Source organism: Lagopus leucura, unplaced genomic scaffold (genome assembly GCF_019238085.1).
Source record: "Lagopus leucura isolate 7727_CA_CO unplaced genomic scaffold, USGS_WTPT01 Super-Scaffold_100033, whole genome shotgun sequence".
Classification (NCBI taxonomy): domain Eukaryota; kingdom Metazoa; phylum Chordata; class Aves; order Galliformes; family Phasianidae; genus Lagopus; species Lagopus leucura.
Window position 1 is genome coordinate 4,792,472 of NW_024962282.1, and position 25,446 is coordinate 4,817,917.

Genomic DNA, 25,446 nt, shown 5'->3' on the forward strand with positions numbered 1-25,446 from the left:
TCTGTACCTTGATAAGATGTAATTTAAAGGGCATGTTTCCCTAACTCATTTAAATGTATTATGCAGACTTCACCTGATTGTTGGAGTAGCTTGTAGTAGTTGGAGACTTGTTTTTGTAAAACAACAGTAAGGTGTAAAGGTGAGTTTGATACTGTTGTGTTAAAATTATGGAATTCAACACTAATTCTGTAGATACCCAGAACTGCTAAATGCAATCAGTTTTTAAGGCCACTTTTTAATTTTGTATTCAGTTGGTAAAGAATCACTTAATGATCCTCATGTTCTTCTGTATGGAACAAAATAAATGTGAAGTCGTACCAAAGATGTCAGGCTGCATTCCTGGTGAGATACTTTCCTAAAGCAATCAAGATTTTTCTGCTTCTAGCACTAATCATTAATAACTATGCTGTTGTCACAGCTCAAAAACTTTCCTATTGACACTTCAATCATTTTTAAAGATCTTGAATGTTCGGCGTATATTAAAGTAACCTTTTGCACTCTATTAAAATTTAAGAACTGCTAGATTTTTAGTGAATGCCCAAGGAACTGGATCATGAAAGCATTATCTTGTGCCAAGGGCATGATGCAGAGCACTGATTCCTTTTTAACAAATAATAAGAAGTTTGACTTTTCATTTACACATTCTGCCAATTGCTAACAAGTTTCCATCTTGTTCAAACACTGGATTGATCCTAAGAAATTGAAAATATTGATTTAACCCTCTGCCTGATTTGTGCTGTGGGCACCTGCTAGTACAGTCTTAGCACATTACAATTGCTTGGCCGTAATTCCTCAGGGGACCTCTAATAACTACCACATTTGTCTTTTCATCTTCTGAAATTATGCTAGCGGTTGTCCAAGTCAATTGTGATTCATTTGATACTGCTCTCCTTTAAGACATATTGCAACCAAATAGACTTGCTCACCAGTAATATATCTGATGACATAGTTAGTTCTAGTTAATTGACAGAATGATTCAGGCTTTTATGGATGGCATTAATTGGTCCCTGGTGTCCGTGCAATAATTGACCAGACAGTGTAGGCTACATTAGCTTCTCATCCAGTCAGAATGGTGGTAAGATGAGGTAAATGTGGTACAAATGATAAAATGGCTATATTTTAAATCAAACATTTATAAACTATAGAAGTGGGAGATTGTGGCATCAGGAGGGTCTGAATAATGGGAATACATAAATGTCCACATTCGAGGGTTGCATTTTCTTTCTTCATTGTTTCCCCCCATCCAATTAACTCATGTGGTAAGTCACATTTAGATGCCTTAATGGACTCTGAATCGTGGCTTAATGTGTAAAGCGAAGTAGACAGAAGAGCTGCTGGTGCCGTTTCAGCTTCTGTGTGTTTATATAGTACAATTTTAAGCCTGGTGTTAAGTGTTGGAAGGAAGTTCAAGGTGGTACAGCTCCCTGCATTTGCAGCAGGTCTTTATTTTATTTTAATTTATTTTTCCTCAGAGAAAAGATGACTTGTCTTTGGCGTATTCCAGGCACATAAGAAATGCATGGTATAGGTCTGAATAAAAAGTAAAATCTGTTAGAAAAAGGGAGAGAAAGAAGAAACATGCAGTCAATACAATGCTGCTTTGCTCCAGTTTTACTGGAAGAGGAATCATCCAGTGATTTATTGACCGTTACTCTGTTTTGTTTAAGAAAAAGTTGAGCAAGGAGAGTCTTGTGGTGGGTATAGTCATTAAACTCCCAGATATAGAGGAATGCACGTAGGTCACTCTGAAAATAGTACCTCCTGTTATTTCCATGGAAACCACAATGGATACCAAGAGCAGAGTAACACTATTTGATGGAGCAAATTATCAGATCCCTGTATCAATGGAGAAGATCAGCCATTGTCAACTTCATTGACTGGTACCTCTTTTCACTTTCCCTTCTGCTACATCTTCCTAAATTGCAAAGTTGTTAGAGCATAGGCCATACATTCCTTCAGCATCTAGCTTGTAGAGGGTAGGGCCAAAACCAAACAATAAGCGCAGCCATTGCCCTGCCTCAATTTTTATGAATTGCTGAGTGTCCTGAACCTCCCACTGATTTCAGTTTGCCAGTGGGAATTGAGGGCATTCAGAGTTTGCTGGAAGACTGTTGTTACACCATCCACATGCTGATTGCAATGTCTCCACTTCGTTGTGACTTCTTCACAAATCAATCTTTCCAATCTACTAGTAATTTACTGCTCTTTCAGATGCCTTCGGCATGCTGTTTTTTTGTTTTTTTTTTTGTTTGTTTTTCTAACTGAATCCTGCATGTGTGTTGCAGGTTGTGTGGGGTGATGAAATAAAAAATGGGGAAATGTTGTCCAAATCTTCTGGAGGATGTCTGTTTCCTGTGAAATGTGTCCATTCTTCTTGAAGACTAATTTACACTCGGATGACTTAATTGCTAGGTGTAGTTGCTTTGATGCTGAAAAAAATGGTGGGTGTTTATGCTTGAGGTCTCTACATGGCACAGTAGGTGTTTCTGCCTTATTGGACTTAAGTGTATAACGTGACTGGGTTTAGTGTAATCTTCCTGGGAATACAATTGGTCTTATATTTCCATACAGCACTCTGAGATACGATCTTTGAAAACACTGGTTTTGTGCAAAAGGACATTATTTCTCACTAAAGAACCCTGCCCGCTGTTTAGGTCAAATATAATGTAATCTGTTACTGGAGGTATTGGATTTTAGGTTGTAGAAAGCAGCCTGAACTTTCAGGCCAACGATTTTCTACTGAGCCCAGTATTGAATGCTAGATGGTTTTACTTCCCACATTTTAGAGTGGAAAAAGAAACAAACAAACAGAAAAAGGGGAAAAAATAAAAGAACCTAGAATCTTTTAAATTCTAATTAATGACATAATTTTAAAGTAAACATACATAAAATATAAATGTTTTTATATGTAATATTCATAATATATAAAATATAAATATCCGTGCCTCAAGATGCCACTGACAACAGCTTCAACTTAACCTTTCAAATTGCAAGGAACAAGGCTGACCTTAAGAGGTGTCCTTAAGCATGGAGATTAAGTGTGCCTAATTTATAAAATTTGCACTGATTTTAACCTTCTCAAGTTTGAATAAGCTATAACAGTTAATATACCTTAGTTAACACAATTTACTCATTGCTAAAGCCCGATAAACATTTACTTCAAATGCAACAGTTTCACTATCTCAGAGTTTTCACCTGTAAAAATATTAGTCATTTCTATTTAATCTTAAGCCAATTTTAACCCAGTCTTAGTAAGAAGTATGTATTGAGTAAACCATCAGCTACATAAAAGACCAGAAACAACCAGGAGAGATTTTGCTATTTTTATCCAGTGATGTCTCTGACATAAAGCCATCTTCAAGCTAGGTTTCTGTTGCCTCCTCTGCTCAAACACATGAAACTATGAACTTAAAAGAGAATATTTTTAAAAGAAGGAAAATTCTTGATCCAGTTTGCTCTCTGTTGTTCTCTTCGTGTGATCTGTACTGCTTTTTAACAAAAGAGTAGAGGATTCAGATGCCAAACTTAGCTGAGCAGAGTTTTCTTCACCCATCGCTTGCAGTCGTGCTTAAATGTCATAAGCAGCTTGGTTTTAAATTCATGTTTGAATACTGCATTGAAACAGGACTCTCCCTTGAACTTTTCATTTGTCAGCAGCTCCAGAGCTGTCCACAAGTGTCTGTCTGTCTCAGTTCTCCCCATTAATTTCTGCCAATCCTTAGCTCAGAGTTAAGCAAACTGGAACGAGGTGATGCTTTTTAGGGTATGTCATAAAGGCTTGCTCAGTCCTGCTGCGCACAAAAGTACTTTGGCAGCAATGCAATAAGAGCTCTAAATTGAGGAGATGGCACTGACAAGGTGGATTGTTGGTAGAGAATAATGTTTGGCAAAGGTGGAGACCAAGCAAAGGCATTTTCTGCTGAGAGACCTGGATCCTGCTGCACCACCTGTCCTGTGCTGCACGTGCACTGCTGTGTACCTTCTCAGTGACTGTAGGTGGCTCTGATTGCTTTCTCTCTTTTAGTGACACTTTGATTTGCAATGTATTCTTAGGTTTTAACCAGACTGGGGTATCAAGCACTGACAGGTGCAGCAGACACTCTGAGTGAATTTATTCAGCTCTAAGAGAGTGAAGATTCAGGCAGTTCAGCTTCAATCATGACACTGCAGCAAGACGATGATTTGCCCCGTATAGATTTCAAAAGGTGTTTGTCATATTGACGTGAATTTCTGGAAATAATTGCATCGCCAGTTTTTTGTTTCTTGAAGCCTGCATGCTCTGCACCTTGAGTCTGCAGCTATTTACAGGTTTTGCTGTACCAGAGATTCAGTTCCTCTTTTCCAAAGTATGAATATGCAGCATGACGGTTTCTGAGGGACGGTTTTTATTACTCAGATCTTTCTTTCAGAAAATGCTATGGTGCAACTGCAAGCCAAGTGTCAGATGTAATCAAGAAAACAGCTTCGGGGATTTGCTATGGTACTTCAAAGATTGTCTTTTTGATATCTGTGGATGTCGGATCTCAGTCCTTTGGGGAGACACAGAAACTATTTATTGAGATAGTGGTCATAAGCGGATATGTTAACACTGCCATACAACCATCTCTGTTGCTGTGGCTGACACGATGCTTTCCTCTGCCTTCATTCTGGTTTTGCTAAGCATACCTTAGTCGTGGAGTCCTGCTGTGGTTTTGTTGGATGGAACTGGGCAAGAGGTTTCCCAGCTGCAGCGAGAGGTGCCAGCATGCCTCTGTTTCCTTAACAGATATTCTCTTTGGTTCATTGTTTTGAACAGACTGTCTTCCTTGCTCCCACTCAACGCTTTGCTGATGATGTTCTTCCAGATGTGAGACAGAAAAGAGAGCTCCGTCTTTGGAATCAGCATCTCCCATTTAGATTTTATCTTCAGCAAAACACTCAGGTTAATGTCACTTAACAAAACACCTGCACTGAGACCGTGGCTTTCACTGTAAATAAATATTAATCCGTGAGGACTACTGAGTGTCAGATGGTTACATTGCTCTCTTCATTTCAGCACTCTTGTGATGATCTTTGCATAAATTTTGTTTCCTACTGTAACAACAAATCCACTTGGGAAATAAGCTCATTTCCTTGCATCAGTTTTTTTAGCTTCAATTCTCCTCCCATTTTCTTTCAGGTTAGAGCTGAAGGCTGATAAATTGCAAGGTGTGTTTTTGCACCCATTGCCACTTGAGAGCCTCATGCCTGAGCATACAGCAGTCCCACACAGACATGAGGCAGACCCTTCTGCTTCACGCTTTCAGAAGCTGTTCTGGAGGCGGCCTTCACCTCTTGAGTGCACTTTTGACTTGGATTGCCATCTCTGTGAGCACACTGCTGGGTGTGAGACCCTGCTGCCTGCCAGGTATTGGTACAGCAGGATGAGTCCCTTGCAGCCATCTGCTGGCTCAACAAGCTGCATTTACAGCTACAGAAAGAACTTGAACTCGCTTTTCCTTTCATCTTCCATGCTCCTTTCATACCTCTGTTCTCACCTTCAGAGCCGTCAGGAGAAATGCGGCAGCGATTCTTCCCCTTTTTTGATTGACTCTCAGAAGGGAAACATCAGTGCTCAGCAGTGCCAGGTTTTCTGAGTGACACAGCACAGCGTGCCGCAGTATTGCTGTTGACATCAGTAAGATCAGCATTAGGCCCCCAGGGAGTGCTGCAGCACAGTCTCCCACGTGGCTTCAAAAGAAAGGAAAGAAAAGAAAAAACTCAATCTCTTTAAGGCCAGGCAAGGGGGCCACACATGTTTTAATGATAGATACTTTTTAAAGCTTGTTTGCGTTTGGGTGATAATGTACTTTAGTATAGTTGGGGAAATGAGAAACTTCACACATGGCATCTGGAAATCCTTGTGGCTCACTACCCTCCTTGACAGCCGTAATGTGGCTATAAATTTCCCCCAACAGAAAACATATAACTGCATTGGCTGTACCAGAAACAGCCTTTCATTTTCTTTTAGACGAATGTGTTGTTTTACATCTCAGCCTTTTAATAGCTCCATATAAACATTTGTGAGCCTCTGAGGTAAGTAAGTATATTTTTCCTTCTTGGTCTTATGTCTTATGGAAAATGAGCCTGTGGCTCAATTTACCATCCAGAGTGGGAGGTGGGCACTGATATGCTCATGTGCATCTCACAACAGATGAAAGGGATGTTGCTGTTGTGAGCACTCCTGATAAGTCTCTGCAGCATCAGTTCAATCACTTCATGCATATGTTATCATAGCTCTGCTTGGTGTCAGGCAGAACTTTTTTGGCAATCTGATGGCCATTTCTTTACATCTTTGAACATCAAAAACGTGATATGTGCTAAAATGTTGGTACTGGTGCCATTGCCAGAATGAACTTGCCAGCTGCCTTGGTGAGCAAACTTTTATGACCATGTATGTGCTATATAGTGATCAAAAGCTGCGTGCTGAAAGTTTGTAAAACGAAGAGATCTGGAGCCAGGTGGGCTTGACAGAAGTTTAGGTATGGCACTGTGTGTTGCCTGTTTTTTAGCACAGGTCAGGATGATTACTTCTGGGCTTGCATATGCAGAAACTTGTAACGTAGGATGGGATGCTGACTGCATTGTGGAAGGTACTGGTTTGCCAAGGGGCTTTTATCTCTGTCAGCAGAACGAAACTGGCTATACAGTATTAAACACTTTAAAAACTTGTTTGATTTGTTGCTCTCAGCTGCTCACCAGTGGAGCTGAAGACCACTCCTTTGCTCAGTACTGTCAAGGTGCATCCATCCAGCCTCTGGCCAAGAGTGGGATTAAGAATTAGACATGAAGCCAGGTCACAGTTCATTACTTAGTTATCCAATGCAAATAAAGAGAAGGTTTCCAAAATGCATGCTTTTTGGATAAATGCTATATAAAGTGAAAGTATGAGTTGGAAAACAGAATTATGATTTACAGTGGAAATAAGTTAGTGGTAAAAAGATTATTTATAACTGCAGTTTTCTTCTCGTTCTCTGGCATGCAGTACCCCTTAAAATTATTTTTAATAAAACTGCCCTCCCCATCATCCAAAGTAACCACCTTAAGTACAGTGATTTGAAAAGAAAATTAGAAACATACTGTAATGCATTTGGCAAGTACACTAAGCAGAATTTCTTTCTGATTCTCCAGAGTACTCCTGCAGATTTTGAAAGGCACCAGTGAAAGAGCCGGGCAGTGGTTACATGGCTGGCAGCAGGCTTCTGGGCTCACTGGTGGCAGCAGGGCCTGGGGAAGGAGGGGCAGGAGCAGGCAGGCATCATTCATAATGATGAATGAGCAGGTAGTGAGGAGCACTTTCATACATAAACAAAGCATGTTATGGTGTGGTATCTTTTGACTGCCCTAGCTCTTCGTTGCTGTCTCCTGTGGCTAGGCTTCTAAATAAGTGGAGGTGTTTTTTCCGTTCCGACAGCTTGCTGTGCTCTCATACTGAGCTCGTGGTGGCATTAAGGTTTCTTTTTCTCCCCTTGTCCTGGGCATCCTCTAGGCGTGCATGGGTGCTGTCCGTCCCCACCACACCTGTTGGAACATCAGTGGCCCAGGTGGATCAGCAGGGCAGCAGGGACAGAGCTGATCTGGACTGGTTCCTGTCAATCCTGGAATCGTGGACAAGTCCAACTGCTCCTTCTTTAGGCTAAAAAGAGCTGAACTATTCCAGTTCTCGGTCCAGGTCTGTAAGAAATGAGTTGCTTGCTAGCTGAACTGTGTTATGGGTCTCTCTTGTAGAGCAAAATATTTTTTGTACTGTAGCTAGAACTGCATTGTTAGCTATAAAGTCTCCACAAAATGCCACTTTGTGCTTGTGAAATGACTTGGAAACCAAGGTTGGTGTTGGATGTATCCCAGGCTTTTTCATATACTGGTCAAATGTTTCTCCACTTGGCCCACCTGCTGTCGGAGGCTGTCATGTAACGCAAACTGCAGTGTAAATACTCTGGATGTAATGCAAATTTAAATACCTCTTTGCACCTGCTGTGAAAACAAAGCTCTCAACTGCATGGGACACAGACACCAAGTAATTCATGGGCTAAATAAACAGCTTTTGCAAAGAGCTGCAGGAAATGCCAGCGCTGTCTGTGGAGGTGCTAATGAAGGCCCTCTCTCCTGCAGCCCTAGGAGCAGTCCTCATAGCTGACTTCTTAAGACAGCTTCTGGATCTGCCCACAGTCCTAATCACTGAGGAAGGGAAGTGACCCTTCTCCATTAAAATCTCATTATAGTAAATGCTGAATGAGAAATCATGTCACAGCTCTTCCCATTTGTAATATCATCAGTGGGAGAAATCTACCTGTTGAATGCTCTGCTTTGCTCTCTATTAATGCTGTGATGGGGCACAGCAGAATACATCCCCAAGTGAGTGCAGTCTGCTATTACTATAGCAGAGGAGTTCAAAGGCATATTTGACGGTAGACAGAGATGTTTTACAGAATGTACTGAGTTTTCTGGAGGCTGCTCACTGCCTGCAGACCAGATACAGGAGCCTTGCAGAGAGAGGGACCTCCACTCGTTTGCAGCTCCACACCTGTGTCTGACAGACAAAACCTAGTCCTGTATGCAGGAAGGGGGGAGAGTTTGTCTGTGGATGTTTCTGGAGTTTCTATACGTATTATCCAGCTTGTGTGCACTGACATGTTCATCCAGACTTCTTTCAAAGTTATATTGTATAAACAATATAATGCTGTTCTTCAAGGCGAGCCTTTCATTATGTTGCTTTGTGCAGCCATTTCCCAGGCTTTTAAGTACCATCAGTGTGTGCAATATGAGTCCAGTCAAAGGAAACACAGCATTTCCAGCAGCTGCCTCTCACAGTTCTTGAGTCACAGGCTCATGCTCAGAACTCATGGCACATCAATGCACAATTTAAAGCAATTTTTTTGGCTTTTTGGATCATTCTGCTGTGAATTCAAAAGACTTTTTGGTATACGGAGGTTAGAAATGCGTAAGCGATAAGACATACCTACAGCTTAAAGAGGGTAGAGCATTGGAGTCATGTAACGCTTTAATATTGAACGTGAGCAAGGAAAGATGCTATTTAGTTACAGTTAAAAGTGTTTCCTTAAAAAATAAACAGTAGAAAGCAAAAAGGCAGACAGAATTTCTCCTCTGCAAATGAGCATTGCTTAAACAACTGTAATTCCTTCAAAAGTGAACTTCATTTTGCCTAAGTACAAACAGAAATGAAGCCACCTACTGAGAAATTCTATTTTGCTAATTTTTATCTATTCTGATGCAAATAGTGGTTTTAATCCCCTTAACTCATCCATCATGCATGACAGGTCAGCGAGCCCTACTGTCTGTGTGTTTGAAGGATTCCCTGCCAAACCAGCCTTTCGGTGGGTTGTGCTGGGCACAGCCTTGTGTCTAAACTTCTCCTGTCACTGCAGAACTGCAGCTACCATGCAAAACAGGGCAGTGGTTCCATCTGTGTGTGGAAGTCGTGCAGAGTCTTTGCAGATAGGTTACTGAGAGTTCCTATCATAGCAGGGGAAATAATAAAAAAAAACCCATGTCAGATTAAGGACATAGGGTTTTTTATATAATCCACTACATCTGTAGCTTATCCAGATAGATGGCAAAGGTCAAGTTTGGGGATTTTTTTTCCTATGGGGATTTCTTTGTGTATTCTGAAACCTAAAATAGCTGTTTGTTTTGAAATGCGTTTTTGATTGCAGTAAAATACAGTTTATAGTAAGTAGAAAATAATTTAATTGTGAGAGAGCGAAAATTTCCATGTGTTTTTATAACATTTAAATTTTAATTAAACACGGCTTAGAGTGAATTATAAAACCTTCTTTTGTTGAGACAACTGACACTGACAAAATCTTAATTAATGAATATTCAGAGAGATCTCTGGATCACTCTTCTTTCTCTTTGAAATATGTTCTGCCCGTGTTTTGAAAAACTCAGAAGAAAATTAATAAACATAGCTTATATGGAATATTTCCCAGTGTGAAAACCTTCCAAACGGAATCCAATGCATTGCATTAGTGTCAGTGAAGATTTCTAAACCAGATGTGTAGATGGGCTGCCTTTGTTGTTTTGTTTAAAACTGAGGCTGGAATGAAACCAGAAGGTTAGGACTTGACATGATGAGAATGTCATTCCATGCTACCACGAGGTCATTTCCCTTTTGCTGTATAAATTAAGTTGTGGTGTTGCTTCAATCTGGAATCACTTCGTTGTTTTTAATGCAGTACAAAAAAGTTATTTTATTTGGAAGTATCGTGATATAACTTTAATGAGTAATTGCAGTGGTTAGCTCATTAGCATCCAAAAGGATTGTTTCAGTTATTTTATTTCTTGCATCTTCATTTTCCTCCATCCTCTTGGGCAACCTGGTAACAGTACACTGTGCAAACAGTTAATTTGTGTATAGTAATACTGAAGTGGCTTACTGTAATATGAAACGTGTGTCTCTGTGCACACACCATCAGGCAGCCCTCGGAACCCTTTTAGGGACCCAAGGTCTTTCTCTTATGCCAGTCCAGTCCTGGAATGAAGGCTTTTCTGCATGGTCCCTACCTAAATCCAGAGCCTTGATTTGGGAAGGTCTGGGTGCAGGAGTTAAGCAATGAGCTCCGGAAGATATCAGATCTTGGTTATTTTGCTTTGTCCCCGGGCCCATTCTGCGTCCTCCAGCAAGTGCACATACAGAGAGGTAGAAAACCAGTGCTTGATGCAGGTTTAGGGCCAATGGTTTTGTTGCACAGCAAGGGAAAAGCAGTACCCGTTCTCTCCTGGGGGCCAGCAGAGTTGTTTCCTGCCTTACATTTACTAAAGGCTGCCCAAACAGTGGCCTGACACATCTGGGGCTGGTGAACGCTAAATTCTCTAAGTGAAGTGTCTCATCTTTACCTTAAGGCATCACATGTGCTTACACTGATGCTTAAAGTTGGGGAAATAAGCAGAAGAGGAGAATGAAGGAAGCATTTGCATGGGCTCATTTGGCAATTAAAAATACATAAGTGAAAGAATTGCCATGAACTTGCCCAAAGGGCTGTAATAAATAACATCCTGCCTAACTCCTGCATAAATGTTCTCTATGGTTTTGCATGAAATGACTGTGTTTCTTTTTAGAGTTGTTGGCTAAGTTGCGTTTGTTGTGTTGGTTTTTTTGTGTTGTTTATTTTTTTTTTTTAGTATTGTAACAGTTGGAATAGAAATAGGCTTATGTTTTTGTAATTGTAGTAAACATATTTTAAAAATAGCTGTTTGATTAACTGTAAATATTACCAGTTCGGAGGTTAAAAGCTGTTGTTGAAGTCATTCAGGGAAATCCAGCAGAAGTGGAAATATGGCAGAAAAAGCTAAACAATATGGCAAAAGAATATTTGCTGACTTAAGAGCGCAGGATCAACACCAATATTTTTCCAGTGATGCTAAACCTCTTGTAACTGCTAAATTGGATTTGTAGTTGAATGAAGTATCAGCTGCTGTTGGACAAGCCCATAAAGGCCGGACGGCTGGCCTTTTGTAGGCCAGGCTTAAAGGACGATTGATATGTTTTAGCACTTTTGGGATTATTGTGATTAGGAGGAAGCCTTCTGAATGATAGAGAAAAGGGTGTAAAAAACACAGTCCACAGCTGGTGAGCAGCATGTGTTTGCTGTAAGGAGAGGTCACAACTAGTTGATCCTGCTGGTTCTGGCATTGATTGACAGTCAAGAAAACCTGATATTATGAAGCGGGCACTTTTTTTCTCTCTCTCTTTTTTGTCTGTCTTAAGGAAATGACGAGTCTGTTGCATAAAGCCAAAGTATTTTCAACATTTGGAAGGCTCACAGGTTGCAAGCCGAATGTTCAGAGTCCCCACTGCAAATGTAGGTTGTTAAAATATCATCTAGAAATTAGTATTCAGCCCGGAGCTGTAAGAACACCGAAAAGGAGCTACAGGAACAGCAGAGCTGGGTCTGTGTTTGCCTTTTTCTTACGTGTTAGTCTTGACTAAAACCCTCTTTGTTGTAGACTAGGAAATTTATGCTGTGTGTGTGGAAATTTCAAGTTTGCCGAACTTGTTGACTGTGATGCATCTGGTGTATGTGGGGTACTCGGTGAGGAGTAATATGTGTACAACAAATCTGACTGTCAGGAAAACAGTTTAATCGTTTTATTTTTATTAAACACCTGCCCCAGCAAGCATGCAGGCTATTTCATCTTATCTCCTCTGCCCACTTGGAAATGTAGCACATTTAGATGATGGGTTTGGGTTTTTTTTCCCACTTTGCTTTTTTTTTTTTATTTGAAGGAGCCATCCAAGGGCTCACAAATGCACATTTAAATAGTTGGATCCCTGACTCTTTTTAGTGGGGCTGTACCTCTTTCAAAATTTGAGTTTAGCATACCACACAGGAAAGAACACAAGCTTGCCAACTCCCGCTGAGCGTTTTTTCAAGCCTGTGAAAAGAATGAATTATTCAGCAGTAAGCATGCTTACAGCTGGCCATTTGGGAGCTTTGATGTGCGAATCAGGCGGTTGCATGAATGCCCTTATTGTCATGTTATGTGTACACAGTGTGTGAATTATTGAAAATAGTGAGGCCTGAGCCTCATCTGGTAGAGATTACAGTGCAGGCATGCTGGGTGAAGGTCTGTAATTGAAAATCCCCAGATGCTGTTTATTTGGCCTGCGTCACGTGGCCCCGTACAGAAAGCTTGTCTGAACAAAATGCTGCCTGCCTGGAAGCACCGCCCAGCCCCCTCCAGCCCCCCAAACCCAGGGTGCGGGCAACTTAAACACCTGCCCATAATATTTTTAAAAGCTTAAATTAGATTTGCCTATAACGTTTAAATAGAGGATGCCTTACTTAGGGGTTTAAACTGCTTAGCCAGTTGTTGACTTACTGAGCTCTTTTATCTACAAGAGGTTTTTTGTTAGCCAATTTAGCTTTCGAGCGTCTTCAGAAAGCAGCACCAGCCAATTTTAGGCAAGCTCTCCCAAAGTTGGGAGTTCTTGCTGGCAAAAGGCAGCAGGAAAGCTCAGCTGCCTTGGATCCCACAGCCGCCTTCAACTGGAGGAAAACCCTCACCCCAACCAGCCTGCACCCCGTGTCTGTGTGCAGACCCCCGTGTTGGCTGGGCCTTTAGTCCGGCTCATGCTGGCTCGTGTGTGAGCAGCACAGACAAAGGGATGCGGTGCTGCAGGCAGCACACACATGGGCTCTGCCCGAGGCCTGGGAGCATGCTGGAGGCTCCTGATGGAGCCCAGATCCTGACAGAGCTTTGCCATGTTGGAAATATGGCCACGAACATGACATAGAAGGTGGAATGTTTGTTTTAAGAGAAGTCGAGCACATAGGTCTGTGTCCAGGCTGTGTGCTAAGTATATGAAATACCTGCGTCAAGCCACAGTCTTGAAGAACTTGTGAAAATCATAGTATGCTGTTATTTGAAAAAAAAAATTAAAAATAGGTGTTGCTACATGGTCATTGCTTACAATTTTTGCTGAGTGTGGAAACTTTATAAATCAGCTGTTCATTTTCCAATGGCTAACCAACTAAATTTCCCATACTTGTCTATTTTTATCACATTTGGATGGTGCCTGTTACTGGGATCTGGGGGCAGGAGCTTGATTTGTGTTATTCATGTTCTAAATAAAGCCAGCTGCCTGCCCCATACGCCGTGATGCCACAGGATTGAGCAGGAACACCTGCAGCCAGCACCCCGCATGCCTGGGCCGCCTCCACAACCCACTCAAGGCCCTGCAGAGCTGCCTATGGGGTGCCCATTTTGCCCACCATGGGTGCACCGAGGGTGGCACCCAGAAGCTTCACAGAGACCTGTATGGGGGCTGATGCTAAGCCTCTTAAGGCTGCTTTTTGGAAATAATGGTAGCGGGGGAGGTTTCCCCGGACAAGGACCCTCTGTTAGAGCAACAACTGCCTCCCGGGGGGGTGGGTGGGATCCTCCCCTCTCAGCAGCTGCTCCTACTTATTTAGGAGGAGAAGAGCAGAGATGTCAGTCCTCCTCACTCACTGCCTGTGAGGTGTCTGGGATTGCTGTCCTCTCCTTCGTTTGGGGTGATACTCCCCGGAGCAGGCAAAGGAAGCCTGGGAGCCCAGGTGGGGCTGTTAGCCAGCAGAACCCTTTTGTCTTTCCGGCCACGACTGAGAAAGATGTGTTGTGTAAAATGCATCTTCCCCCGTGTCAGTGCAGGGAGAAACGCATTTTGCAATTGCACTGATGTTACAGAAGGGCATGACGGGTAAAGAGTGACTTTAAAAGCAAAACAAACATTCAGAAAAGCCCATATAAAATGTTTCATGTTGTCCTCTCCCAACCCTTTGGAGGTCCCTGGAAAGGACTGCTGAGCATTGAAGATATCTTATCTGACTGGTCACTTCCCCACACCTCGCTTTCATACCTGAACGAAATCATTCACAGCAGGAGACTGTCATAGTAGATGACAAGGAGAAGGAGCTGAACATTTACAGTTCATAAACCTGACCTCTCCTCTTCTACTAGGCAATTTCCCGTATATATATGTGACAGGGAGAGATCGAGAGGGTGTGTATGGAAAGTATTTCCACAGCTGAGCCCTTCTTAGAGAAAAACAGATCTGTTTATTAACTGTCATTTTTCACCCTAATGTTTTTAGTGGCCAGTTAAAGAAGTTTTTGAGCCTTTTGTTTCAAACTCTTTTCATTCCCAAGAAAAGGAAAGAGTGTTTTTTAGGGTTATTTGTCCTTCCTCACCTTAAAATCCTCTTCTGGCCTTGATGGGTCAGGAGGTAAGGTCTTTTCTGTTAGGATCCATCGCAGCTGGTAAAGAAGAGCAGCAGTGTTTGGTAGATAACACAAAGGCTGTAAGCTTTGACTCAGGGCACCTATCTTGTGTATGTCAAGCAGTGCTTATGTTTGTGTTTATGGTATTTTGGGAGTCCAAAACAGATTCCACATCTTTTCAGATCATTCTGGTTAGGCAAAAGATATGTACTGAGCTTCATGAAGCTTTTGAATATCCCCTGCTCTGGCTGAGCAAGGTGCATATTTCCATGTTGAAAATGTAGCTGTAAAGGAAAAATAAGGCTGTTGCCTTGATCACTTTGCACAGTTCCTTGTAGAGCTCCCTTTCTTTGTCACGCTGTTCCACCTTGTATTGACTCTTCTTGAGCTGGACTCCAGCTGGATCTCACCTTAAGGGAAAGCCACAATCTTGTCAGTCATCTCCCTGCTGGGCTGGAGCGGGGCTGGCCAGCCCCCTCCTGATTCCAGCCAAAGAGCTTCATGGATGGACCTGGGGCCTAAGTGGGGACGGCACTTACTGATAATTTGAGTAATGCAGTCTAGACTTTCAGTGCTCAGTGTTTTTTTATATAGCTGCTTTTTGTGTCAAGTGGCTGCCTGGGAATCTGAGCTTTCTTTTAAAAACAGTTTTTTAGCTCTCTTGACTGGGGAGAATACTGTGAAGCCATGAGAAGGTTTAACTCTTCCTGCCTCAGCTGCAGCTGAGGGCTGCACAGGGCTGCTGGAATGGACATAGTTGTCTGGAGTGAGCCGTGCTGTGACCACAGTTTGTCTGCGTCTCAGAAGGGCTGCTGCTGGGCTTACAGGCTGCTGCCCTTTTGGGCTTCCCAGCTGCAGGCAGTCGAGTGTGTCCTCCTGTTTTTCTGTTCATTTTTGTCTGCTCAAGCAGTGCTTGTTAAAGGGACAGGGCAGAAGCGAAAAGTATTGGAAGACTCTTGCCCAAAGCCTGTTTAGTATTACCTGCCATCATCGTAGGCCATTTTCTTTTCCTTGTTGCCATGGCCTCAGGATCTTGATCTCTCCCTCGTTTTTTTTTTTTTTTTCCCTGACTGTAAACTTTTCCATCTTCAAAAAAAGCTCCAAAAAGCTTTTCCATTTAATGCTAATGAAAGGTAGAGCAGCTTCGTTTCTCTTCTTTCTACACTCCCCAGCTGTGTACTCATCCACTTTAAAACAATTTGGTGGGCGACAGGTTATTTTCTTAGCCTACCCATTTTCAGCTCACTGCTAAATCAGTTTTCTCATTTTCTACACTTGGGCTTTTCCCCTGTGCTGAATGCAAATAGCTCCATAACTTAGGACTTGTTAAACAAGTGTATTTAAGTTGTTACAACTCATGAAGAGGTAACATAATATGCAGTGAAAATAAACAGGACACCACATAGAACTTTGTTATCATCCATGTCAGCAATATTTAGGAAGGAAATTATTTGGAAAGAAAATATTAGTTCGTATTAAGTAGCGCAGTGTGTGACTGAAGAAGAGTCAAATAGCCATTTTAGACTCTGTATTTCCAAGGGAAACAGAGCTCTAAATAACAAACCACCCTGTTGATCAGCCACGCTGCAGCAGGAACTTCTGCGCCGCAGGGTTACCACTCTTGTGCATGGCATTAAGGATGTAATTTACAACATGGTGAGACAGTGATTGCAGTCAGTGGAAGAGGCAGAATGCTCCCCAGCAGAAGATTTTGCTCTCCTCCTTGAAGAAGCTGGAGAAAATGCCAACACAAAACCGTACTATCAGGCTGATCAGTGCTTTGGGTTGAGTGGTAAGTGGTCTTCAAAAGACCCAGGTAGGCCTGGGTGGTGAACACCACCCAGTGTAGTTGGAAGATAAACAGGGAGAGGCTAGACCTTGGTCAGCCCTTGGGACAGATGTCCCTAGCCCGAGACCATCCTGGTCAGCGGCCATAGTGCTGCCACTCTACCTGCCTACAGTTCCAGGTCTTCATTGGAAACCCAAGATAGCCTCTGTGCGCTGATGGTAGGACATATACAGGAGATGGAAGAGAAATACTGTTGAACAATACGAAATATTGATGAATAGTTTGCAAAGTGAAAGCAGAGTAGGTACAAGAAAAGGTCGGTCTCATATACATGCAGCTCATATGTTTCAGTGTCATATTTTGATTGTGTTTATGGATGTGTTGCTGCTTGTCCCTTACCATTCATTTTTCTTTGTTTCAGGTAGGAATGAATTGATAGCCAGATACATCAAACTTAGAACAGGGAAGACACGGACCAGGAAGCAGGTAAAATAACCCAGTGGGGAAGTATGCGTTTCGGTGAATAACAAAACATGGTGCTTTTGGCTGCGGTGGCTGCCTGTGCTTCAGCTCTGACAAGATGGTGTATCGACTTCACTGACTTCACAACCTAATTCACACTTTTTAGGAAAAATATTTTGAATTCCAGATTTTTTAATGTGCATCATCTCAGTGAAAGCTGGAGGTGCATTTTCTGTTGGTCTACGTGTATATGAGATTATTATCCCCTGTATTTGGGGAAAAAAAAACTCAAAAGTCAAAGCAGAAGCATATAGCATTGTTCCTGTTTTCTACATAAGGATAATTACAGAATGAAATGGTTATTTTGAGACGGTGAATAACCAATAATAATTTCTGAATGTCCAGCCAATTCACCAATATAATAAAGGTTGTGATTATTGGATATGAGAGGTGAATGAATAAAAATTATCTAGTGAGACTGATGCTAATCATGCTTTCAGCTCGTGGGCAGTGCTTGCTACAGGATGAAATAATAATAATAAAAATTCCTCACAGAGCCTTCAGGCTCCTAGTCTGTGACCATGGCAAGATTTCATTCATCAACGACTCAGAATATACCTTGAGCCAGTCTTGAGTCTTTTTTAGACAATTATTGCATAACCATTAAGTTAATAACATATGACTAAATCCTTTAATTTATAATGTCCATGGGGTTCAGCAGCCTTACAGAAGGCACACGATCTGTATGGTTTGTGTGGTGGTTCTTGAGCCCTTGCACTGTTTCAAAATGCTTTGCCAATTGCAGAGTCCATTTGTTTTCTCTAATGTTAAGTTTGAGATTCCCCTCCACGTGCGTGGCAAAGGAGAAGGCAGCATCTCATACACTTGCATGCTATGCGTGTTTTGTAAAGCAGAGAAAGGTGACACTGAGTCAGAACACATAAAGATGGCCTGCTGCCAAACCTCGTGCTTAAAGCATTTTGAAGTGGGTGATACTTTGCCCTGGGTGGTGGTCTTTGTCAACTGGGGAGAAAGCATATGTATGAGAGATGAAAAAAGCTATGAGAAAGGAGAGAAACTGCAGTGCATGGAGAAAAGGAACAAACAAAAGATTGGCAAAGAAATCTGCGAACAAAAGGCAAAGGCCCAAGCTGTGCCCTGTGTTATGCTCATGTAGACTCCCCCAGTTGGGAGCTACACTGGGGATGTTAAAATGGCATCGGGATTTGAAATGCAGACTGGGCTGGATCCATGTCCAGCGTGTGCTGGCAGAGCTGCGGTAAAACCAAGAGGGCTGTGATGGCTTGCACATGGCCTCTGTTCTTGTGTGTCCCTCTGTAATGTTTCATTAATCAGTTTTGGTGTCTAGAAGGCTTTGTCATTAGTTCCGAGTTTCAACTGAACAATTGAATGTTACAGTTGTGCTTCCTGTATAACCTTTAACACCACTAATATCCTGCTGAAAGCAAAACAAGTGAACACGTGTCAAAACTTGGTCTACGTGTTTGACCACAAAATTGCTTAGTAAGCAAAAGTATAACGCTAAATTACTGCAGTCTGGTTCCCGAGCTGCTTCCTGAAGAACTCTCTGAAGGTGGCCTTCAGGGGCTGTGCTCACTTATGCATTGTTATTTGCTTCTCCACTAAAAAATCAGGCTTGCTTTTTGTTGTTGTTGTTTTGTTGTTGTTGTTGTTGTTGCTATTGTCATGGAATAATCTTACAGAGGGAGGAAATGAAACTTTGTTTCTCCTTTTCTTTTGCTTGTGTTCTTTCCCAGTCAGGAGTTTTAACTAACTCAGGAAAACCGTACAACACCTGGTATGGTATGCCCTTGGTCAAATCAGACTAAAGATTTTTCTTTAGCAGTTTTTCCCATCACTGCAGTTTTTAAACCTTCACATAGAGGTCTGGGGGGTGCTGAGCAGTACCAAGCAATGCTGGTCGGCATCGATATCATGAATATCAACATGTGGCAGAATAAATAGGAATGTGAGTCAGGATCCCGACCCTTCACTGCACAGGCAACGACTGGGCTATGAAATGGTCTGGTGCAGGGCAGGGATTACACACATTTCTGACCAAAATGCAAAATGTAATAACAGACCAAACCTAGACATTACTCGAGCTGATGCCCAGTTACTTGTCTCTAGTTACATGAACATTTTGTGGGCAGATTTGATGCTGAGATTGCAGAGACAGGCAGAGTGGTTCCTGGGACTGCATTGTGCCAATATTTTACCATTTGTTCCAGAACTTAGAACATTGCAGTGGGGCCAAAACACAGCAGTGGGGCCAAAACACAGCCTGAAGCTCCTTGCTGGAGCTGCAGAACACAATACAAACGAATGGACGCAACTTCTCGACATCGTTATGTCTTCAGCCTGGTGCCCAGGGGTCAGGGTGGGCATCTGCAGCCCTGGTTGAGAGGTGGAAGTCCTGTGGGCTGCGTGCTGCAGAATGTGGGACCCACCTGTGGATGGGGTCTGTCCCAAAGCATGCGGGCTGCAGCCAGCTGCAGGCTGTGTCCTCTGTCTTGTAGCTGAGTGCACAACCCAGTAGGCTGCACGTATTTTTTCCTTAATCAAGTCACTGCAGTGATGACCAGTATTGTTAAGTTATTGTAAGAGCTGGGTATCTGTCTGGGAATGTGGTATCTTTAACAACAGAGCTTACTGAAGATGCAAATAACTCAATTCCCTTGGAATTTTTTTTTTCTTTTTTTAAAAAAAAAGAGAAAAATAGATATTTTAAATTTGATTTGCTTTTTGTTTTTCTTTTGTTTGTTTGTTTGTTTTTTTTTTCTTTTTTCTTTTTTGTTCCTATAAACCTGAACAATGTAGGTGTCTAGTCACATACAGGTCTTAGCAAGAAAGAAAGTTCGAGAAATTCAAGCCGCCATTAAGGTACGTTTGGCTTGCCCAGTTGTAGGGGGCTTTTCATCTCCATGGTTACAGGCTTTTCCTTTGTTTCCTCCCTTCCCCTACCCTGCAGGTGTCTAGTCACATTCAGGTTCTTGCCAGAAGGAAATCTCGTGATTTTCATTCCAAGCTGAAGGTATGCGCTTTTCTGCTTTTGGGCTTGTGGTTGCTATGCCTGTCCCTTCCTCCTCCCCGTGGTGATGGGCGAGCTCCTGGTGCTGCCATGCCTGTAACCTCCTTTTCCTGCATGTGGTAGCTGTCTGCGTCTCTTTGTGTTTAATCTCTGGTTTCTGCACTAGCATCCACATTAAAAACATTGTCTTAACACTGTCCAAATGCAAAGTGAACTACTCTTTGTAACCGCTCAGCACCTAAACCTGATTTTTAACCCATCCATTCATTTTTTGTTTTATTTTTGAACAGCTGAGTGCTACGAGTGTATTTACATACACAAGGTTTTTATACAGTTGTGTAGATATACTTTTTTTTCTTTTTTTTTTTCTTTTTTTCTTTTTTAGATAGGGTGATTGTTTTCTGTTCCCAAATGTTTTTTGTCTCTGCTTTTGAAATGCTATCAAGAATACTTAAAATAGATTGTGCCAGAGAGCACAGCTTATCCAGATTGCTCTAGCTACAAGACACTACTAGAGTGCAATCTAGTATCACCTGAAGCTAAATATTATTTGCAAAATTCTATGAAATTTTATTTTTTTGAAGTAAAACGTTGGCATTTAATCTTTGGAGAGCCTCAGTGAGAGCCCTGTCCAAGTAAAACTAAGTATGTTTGCTTAATCTGACGTGATGAACTGTACGTGTCCCCATTTTCTCTCGCTTCCCTCCAGTATATTCTAAGGCTCAAAAGAAACTCTTGGAAATGTTTGATGAGGGTTTCTTGGATGGCTTGTTTTTTTAAGATTTCCAGCAGAGATCCTGGGATGCATTTTGCTTTCACGTTACTTAAAAGTGGAAGAGGGGGTTTTGCAATTTTTTCCACGCTTTTTCTTTTTAATGAAAAGCAAAAGAACTTGTAAATCTTTTCCTTCCATCCTTTTTCCTTTTTGTTGATTTTTATTTTCCGAATGAGAACAAATCGCATTTTTGTTCTAGCTGAAAAACGAAATGTTTCAGCAAGTAATTTCACGAGGCTAAGTGGTGAGCGCTGCAGATGCTTACCACAGTCCTGGAGCTGCAGCGTATAAATAACAGCCTGGCTGTGTAACAGGCCTTCTTGACAGAAGCACTGGGTTTTTCATCCGCAGTGGGCAGCATGCTGGCAAGCTTGTATGGCTGTTGGTGGCTGGCTTTTTAGCTGCACTGGCTGAGCAGTTGGGGTTTGTAAAGAACAACTAAGACAACCTAAACATACTGCTTTTTAACCGAGGGTGCAATAATACAGAGATATGTAGCATTTTAAGCTTAAATTGTCAATCCTTGATGCCTAAAATTACTTATGTAAGGAGGTGGCCTTACTGTAAGAGGTGCTCAGCACCAGCAGCTCTCAGGGTGTTTTGCAGGGCTGGTGAGCACCTAGGCTACAAACAGCAGGAAACCCACCTAGCTACTAAAATGCAGATTTAGGAGCCTAACAAAAATATTGGATTTGCTCTTCTAAAATATTTCCTTTTCTCAATGCTAAAAATAACATAAAAATGAAGACAATTCTAAAGCAAAACATATTCTTAGTTGCTGCACCTGCTATCAGATTTTTGTCAGAGCTTTCCGAAGGAACAAGCAGCTAAATGCCATCTAGTACTATTTGAGACCTCTGCCCTAGGTGGCATTTGCAGTAAATAGGGCCCCCAGGGGATTTTTCATCTTGAGGAGTCGCCTGAAGAAGGAAAGATCTGTCAGGGCAACAAGGTACTTCATGAGGCCTTCAGATCCCCCTGCTCATTCCCACCCGTCAGCGGGTTGCAGCTCTTCCAGGGCTGAGCAGAGAACAGGGGAGCTGCCATTATGTTTCAAGAAATTCATCCATATGTGAGGAGCCTCTCATGCCCACGTCACTGCTGCTCTGTGGAAAACATTTGCTTCAAGACTTCCTACAGCTGCTCCGTGAGGATGGGGAGCGTGCCAGTGACATAAGGTTGCCAACCCCTGCACTTAGAATACTCTCCAGATATCACTAATGACAGAATCTGCCCCAGTCCTTCCCCAGCAGGCTCTGCTGATCAGCATCTGTTCTTCCTGCCCTGCTACCTCTAGGTAGCCATCCTGCCCACAAAATTTAGCTCCCGCAGGAGCCCAAGCACAGCCCAGGTGACTCTTCCAGGACCCCTCGCCTGAGGGGTGCCCAGAAGCAACAGAGGAGCCAGGTTCTCTCCGTCTCCCTTCCCTTTTTCTTTCTGCTCTTGGTTAGTGAATAAGGTGCTACGGCACAACATCTGCACAGTAGCTTACCAGAGAAATTGCAGCCTCCTCTGCAGCACTGCCTGCATTTCTCTCACTATTCCTTTATTGAACTATCCATCTTCTCCAATGCTCTTTGTAACAGAGAGCATTTGCAGATGCAAAAAAATGTATTCACCTTGCATTCATTTCACATCAGTGATGTACTTCTCAAGTGGTTTTCAGTGTGGACTGTTTTGGTGGCAGTTCAAACTGCCCCATCAGGAACCCCAGAAAGGTGATGGACTCTCATTTGTCCTAAAGCAGTGTTGCCAGCATTTCCTCGTGATAAGAGCCAGAAAGAACATAGGCAAAGCAATAAACCACTTCTGCCTCAGGTCAGTCTCAGCTATTTTAACAGTGAGCTATCTCTTCCTAGTTGTAAAGCCGTGTAAAACTCTAAAATGCTCAGTTGGTGGTATGTGCAGGAGAGCAACTACTACTGAAAATAAGAGATGTACCTGATATCAGATTTGCCACATACAACATGAGGGGAAAGTACTCCATGGATGAAATTTGGAGATTCTTCATGCCAGTCTGTAGCTATAATTTCAGTCAGCTCTGACTTGAGGCCCTTTATGTCTCCCATGTTTCTTCCTCTTGCCACCAGGCCTCCCAGCTCCGTGCACATCCCACTTGTGCACAGGGAAGGTTACTGCAAAGAAGATGGTGCTTCCCTGTGTGTGCCAGTGCTGCATTAAGTGAAATAATCATAAGCAGGGAGTTGAAGGTTGCAGGAGCATAGCACGGAGACCCTCACTCCCCAGCTGATGTCCTTTACTAGCAGGTTTTTTTTGTAATACCATTTCTAATTGATCTTTTGGGATCTGGCCAGTCTGTCCCATTGACCTCAGTTCCTGATCTTTTACACTGACAAACAGTGTAACCAGCAAGTCTTCTTGTCCAAGTACCTTCTGGGTTTATTTTAGACCAGGAGATATTTATGTCTCGCATTGATTTGAACCATCCTTGTGGCAAGGAGAAAACGTGTCAGATCTTCTTGTGGCTGTCTTCTGCGAAATCCGTATGGATGGAAAGATTTCAGAGCTGTCCACGTGACTTTGAATGTATCTGTCCATGGCACTGGGTAGAGTATTACTGAAGCTTGGCGAAGACAAGAAATCTTGGCTTCTTGCTGTGATGTTCCCTTGGTCCAATGAAGTCCCTTTTCCCTGGGGACATGTGCCTGCAGCTGCTGCAGAAGGATGAATCCTTAGCCTGCAAGGAGTTCTACCTGTTAGTGCTATTGCTGTATTTCAGGACCACCAAATGAGAATGCCCTGCTGGCTCTTCTAGTGATGTTACACATTTGAATTTCTTTTCCAACAGGAGAACAATCCTGTTTTAGGGATTTTATCTTAATTTTCTGAGGTTATTAAAATCTTCCTGAGGTTAGCGAAATTTCGTCTCATGAAAGAGGAAAGAGAGGTTGAGATAAAGTGGTCCTTGGAGACAGATCTGAAAGGTGGCTCCTCTTCATGACATTTCCTCTTGTGCAGCAGAATTTTTAATTTATAATGTTTTTCCTTGTAAAATACAGCAGTCTGTAGTGTCAGGTTGCAGCATTTCCCACCTTTGCGCTGGCAGGGAGCCTGAATCAATCAGGAGAAAAGGTAGATTGGAAGTTGGGCGCAAACAAAGAGTAAAGGTCTTCACAGCAGGACATACATCTATCTTAGACTTTCATTTCAGATATGTTTTTCATAGAGCAAGATTAATTAGACAGAGACAAAAAGAAACATTAAAATGCCTACAATTCACACATATATTACGTGTTGTAAAATCCATTATTCTACATTCCACATTGAGGGATAAAAAGAAAATATTGTTGTCAATTATAAAATGCTAAAGATAGCTCTATACTTTTTAAATGAACAATGATAAAAGCCTTGAAAAATTCCCTTTGATGTGAATGGAGTCTTCAGCATTTTGAAATACAATAAGATGGATTAATTGCTACTCATTAGGCAGCAAGTTGGGACAGCTTTGAATGCGCATTCTCTTCTTGGCATTAGCTATTGCCTGGCTGAAATAGCCAGCTTTTGTATTTACTCCTGTCTTCTCTAATAATAAGCAAATTGGAGATCAGGGCTAGAAACACTGAAGTGCTCTCTATCTTTTGTCTGGAACAATTGTATATTTTCGTGATTTGTTTATCCTTTTTGAGCTACAGCTAATTATTGCAAAGGTTATTTGAATCAATACAAGATCTGAGCAGAATTAACATCTGCAAAATTGCTTATTAGGATAGTATTTTATGCTAGTGTTACTGTACTATCCATTTTGTAGCATATTGTTGGTTCTTATGTCATATTTTTTTCCTTACAAAAGTTTTGTATTTTAAATATTCGTGCAGGTTTTAGGCTTTCTTGAATTAATACTGTGTTCTGTTGTGCATAATTTTCCTCATGCTGTCCTAGTTTTGTTTGGTTGGTTTTTTTTTTTCCCCTAAAGTCATAGACAATGTGGTATGCAAAGCCCCATTTATCATTCTAGGATAACAGGTTTTTGGTTTTTTTTCTCTTGCTGTAGAACTGATTGATTGAATTGTTCTGCTGTTTATGTTGGATTAAAAGAAAGTCGAGCACAAATCCCTTTGTGCTTGTCATGTAGAACACTTGTTTCACGTGGGGCTTTTATGGATATTAAGAATTATAATTGGATGATATTGGGGCAGTATCTTATCTAATTTAACTATGTCTCTTGCATTCCAAAAAACTAATGGGTGAAAAGTAAAACTCAAGGGCCTGATTCATTAAAAGTTGCATAGTCTCCTTTCGTTAGGTTCTTAGAGCTCACCCCTTCCTAACACAAGGTGTTTGCAGCTGCAGCGCAGAGCAGTCAGCTCAAACAAGAAGCAGATCCTGTTCTCCATTATGGTGATGATGTTTGAGGGATTTGGTGAAACTATTCCAGATTTTCATTGATTGCGCTCTAAATCCACCTCAGTAACGTCTCCAATTACCTACTTTTAAGAAGAAGGGAAGACAGTAGTGAAAGGGTGCAGCCTGTTACTTACTACAGCGTAATTCCTGGGCTTCTACAGTCCCATCGGAGCTCATAAATTAAGTAGGGTCAAGTCAGGGCAGGGCCAGATGGGACCTATCCAAGGAATACCTTAAGCTCTGGTGGGATTTAGTGATTCGG

The 25,446-nt window shown here is 42.0% G+C and overlaps 1 protein-coding gene across 6 annotated transcripts in view; it reads left to right on the top strand.

The window, feature by feature from the left end:
• Window positions 1–25,446, top strand: part of TEAD1 (TEA domain transcription factor 1) — a 145,997-nt gene that overhangs the window by 85,211 nt on the left and 35,340 nt on the right. For 4 of the 6 annotated variants that reach the window (XM_042881882.1, XM_042881880.1, XM_042881879.1 and 1 more), the window contains 3 exons: window positions 16,952–17,016; window positions 19,834–19,896; window positions 19,985–20,047. In XM_042881882.1, coding sequence (XP_042737816.1) covers window positions 16,952–17,016; window positions 19,834–19,896; window positions 19,985–20,047 — 191 coding nt within the window. The remainder of the gene's footprint in view (window positions 1–16,951; window positions 17,017–19,833; window positions 19,897–19,984; window positions 20,048–25,446) is intronic. The other 2 variants (XM_042881881.1, XM_042881877.1) reach the window with 2 other exon arrangements.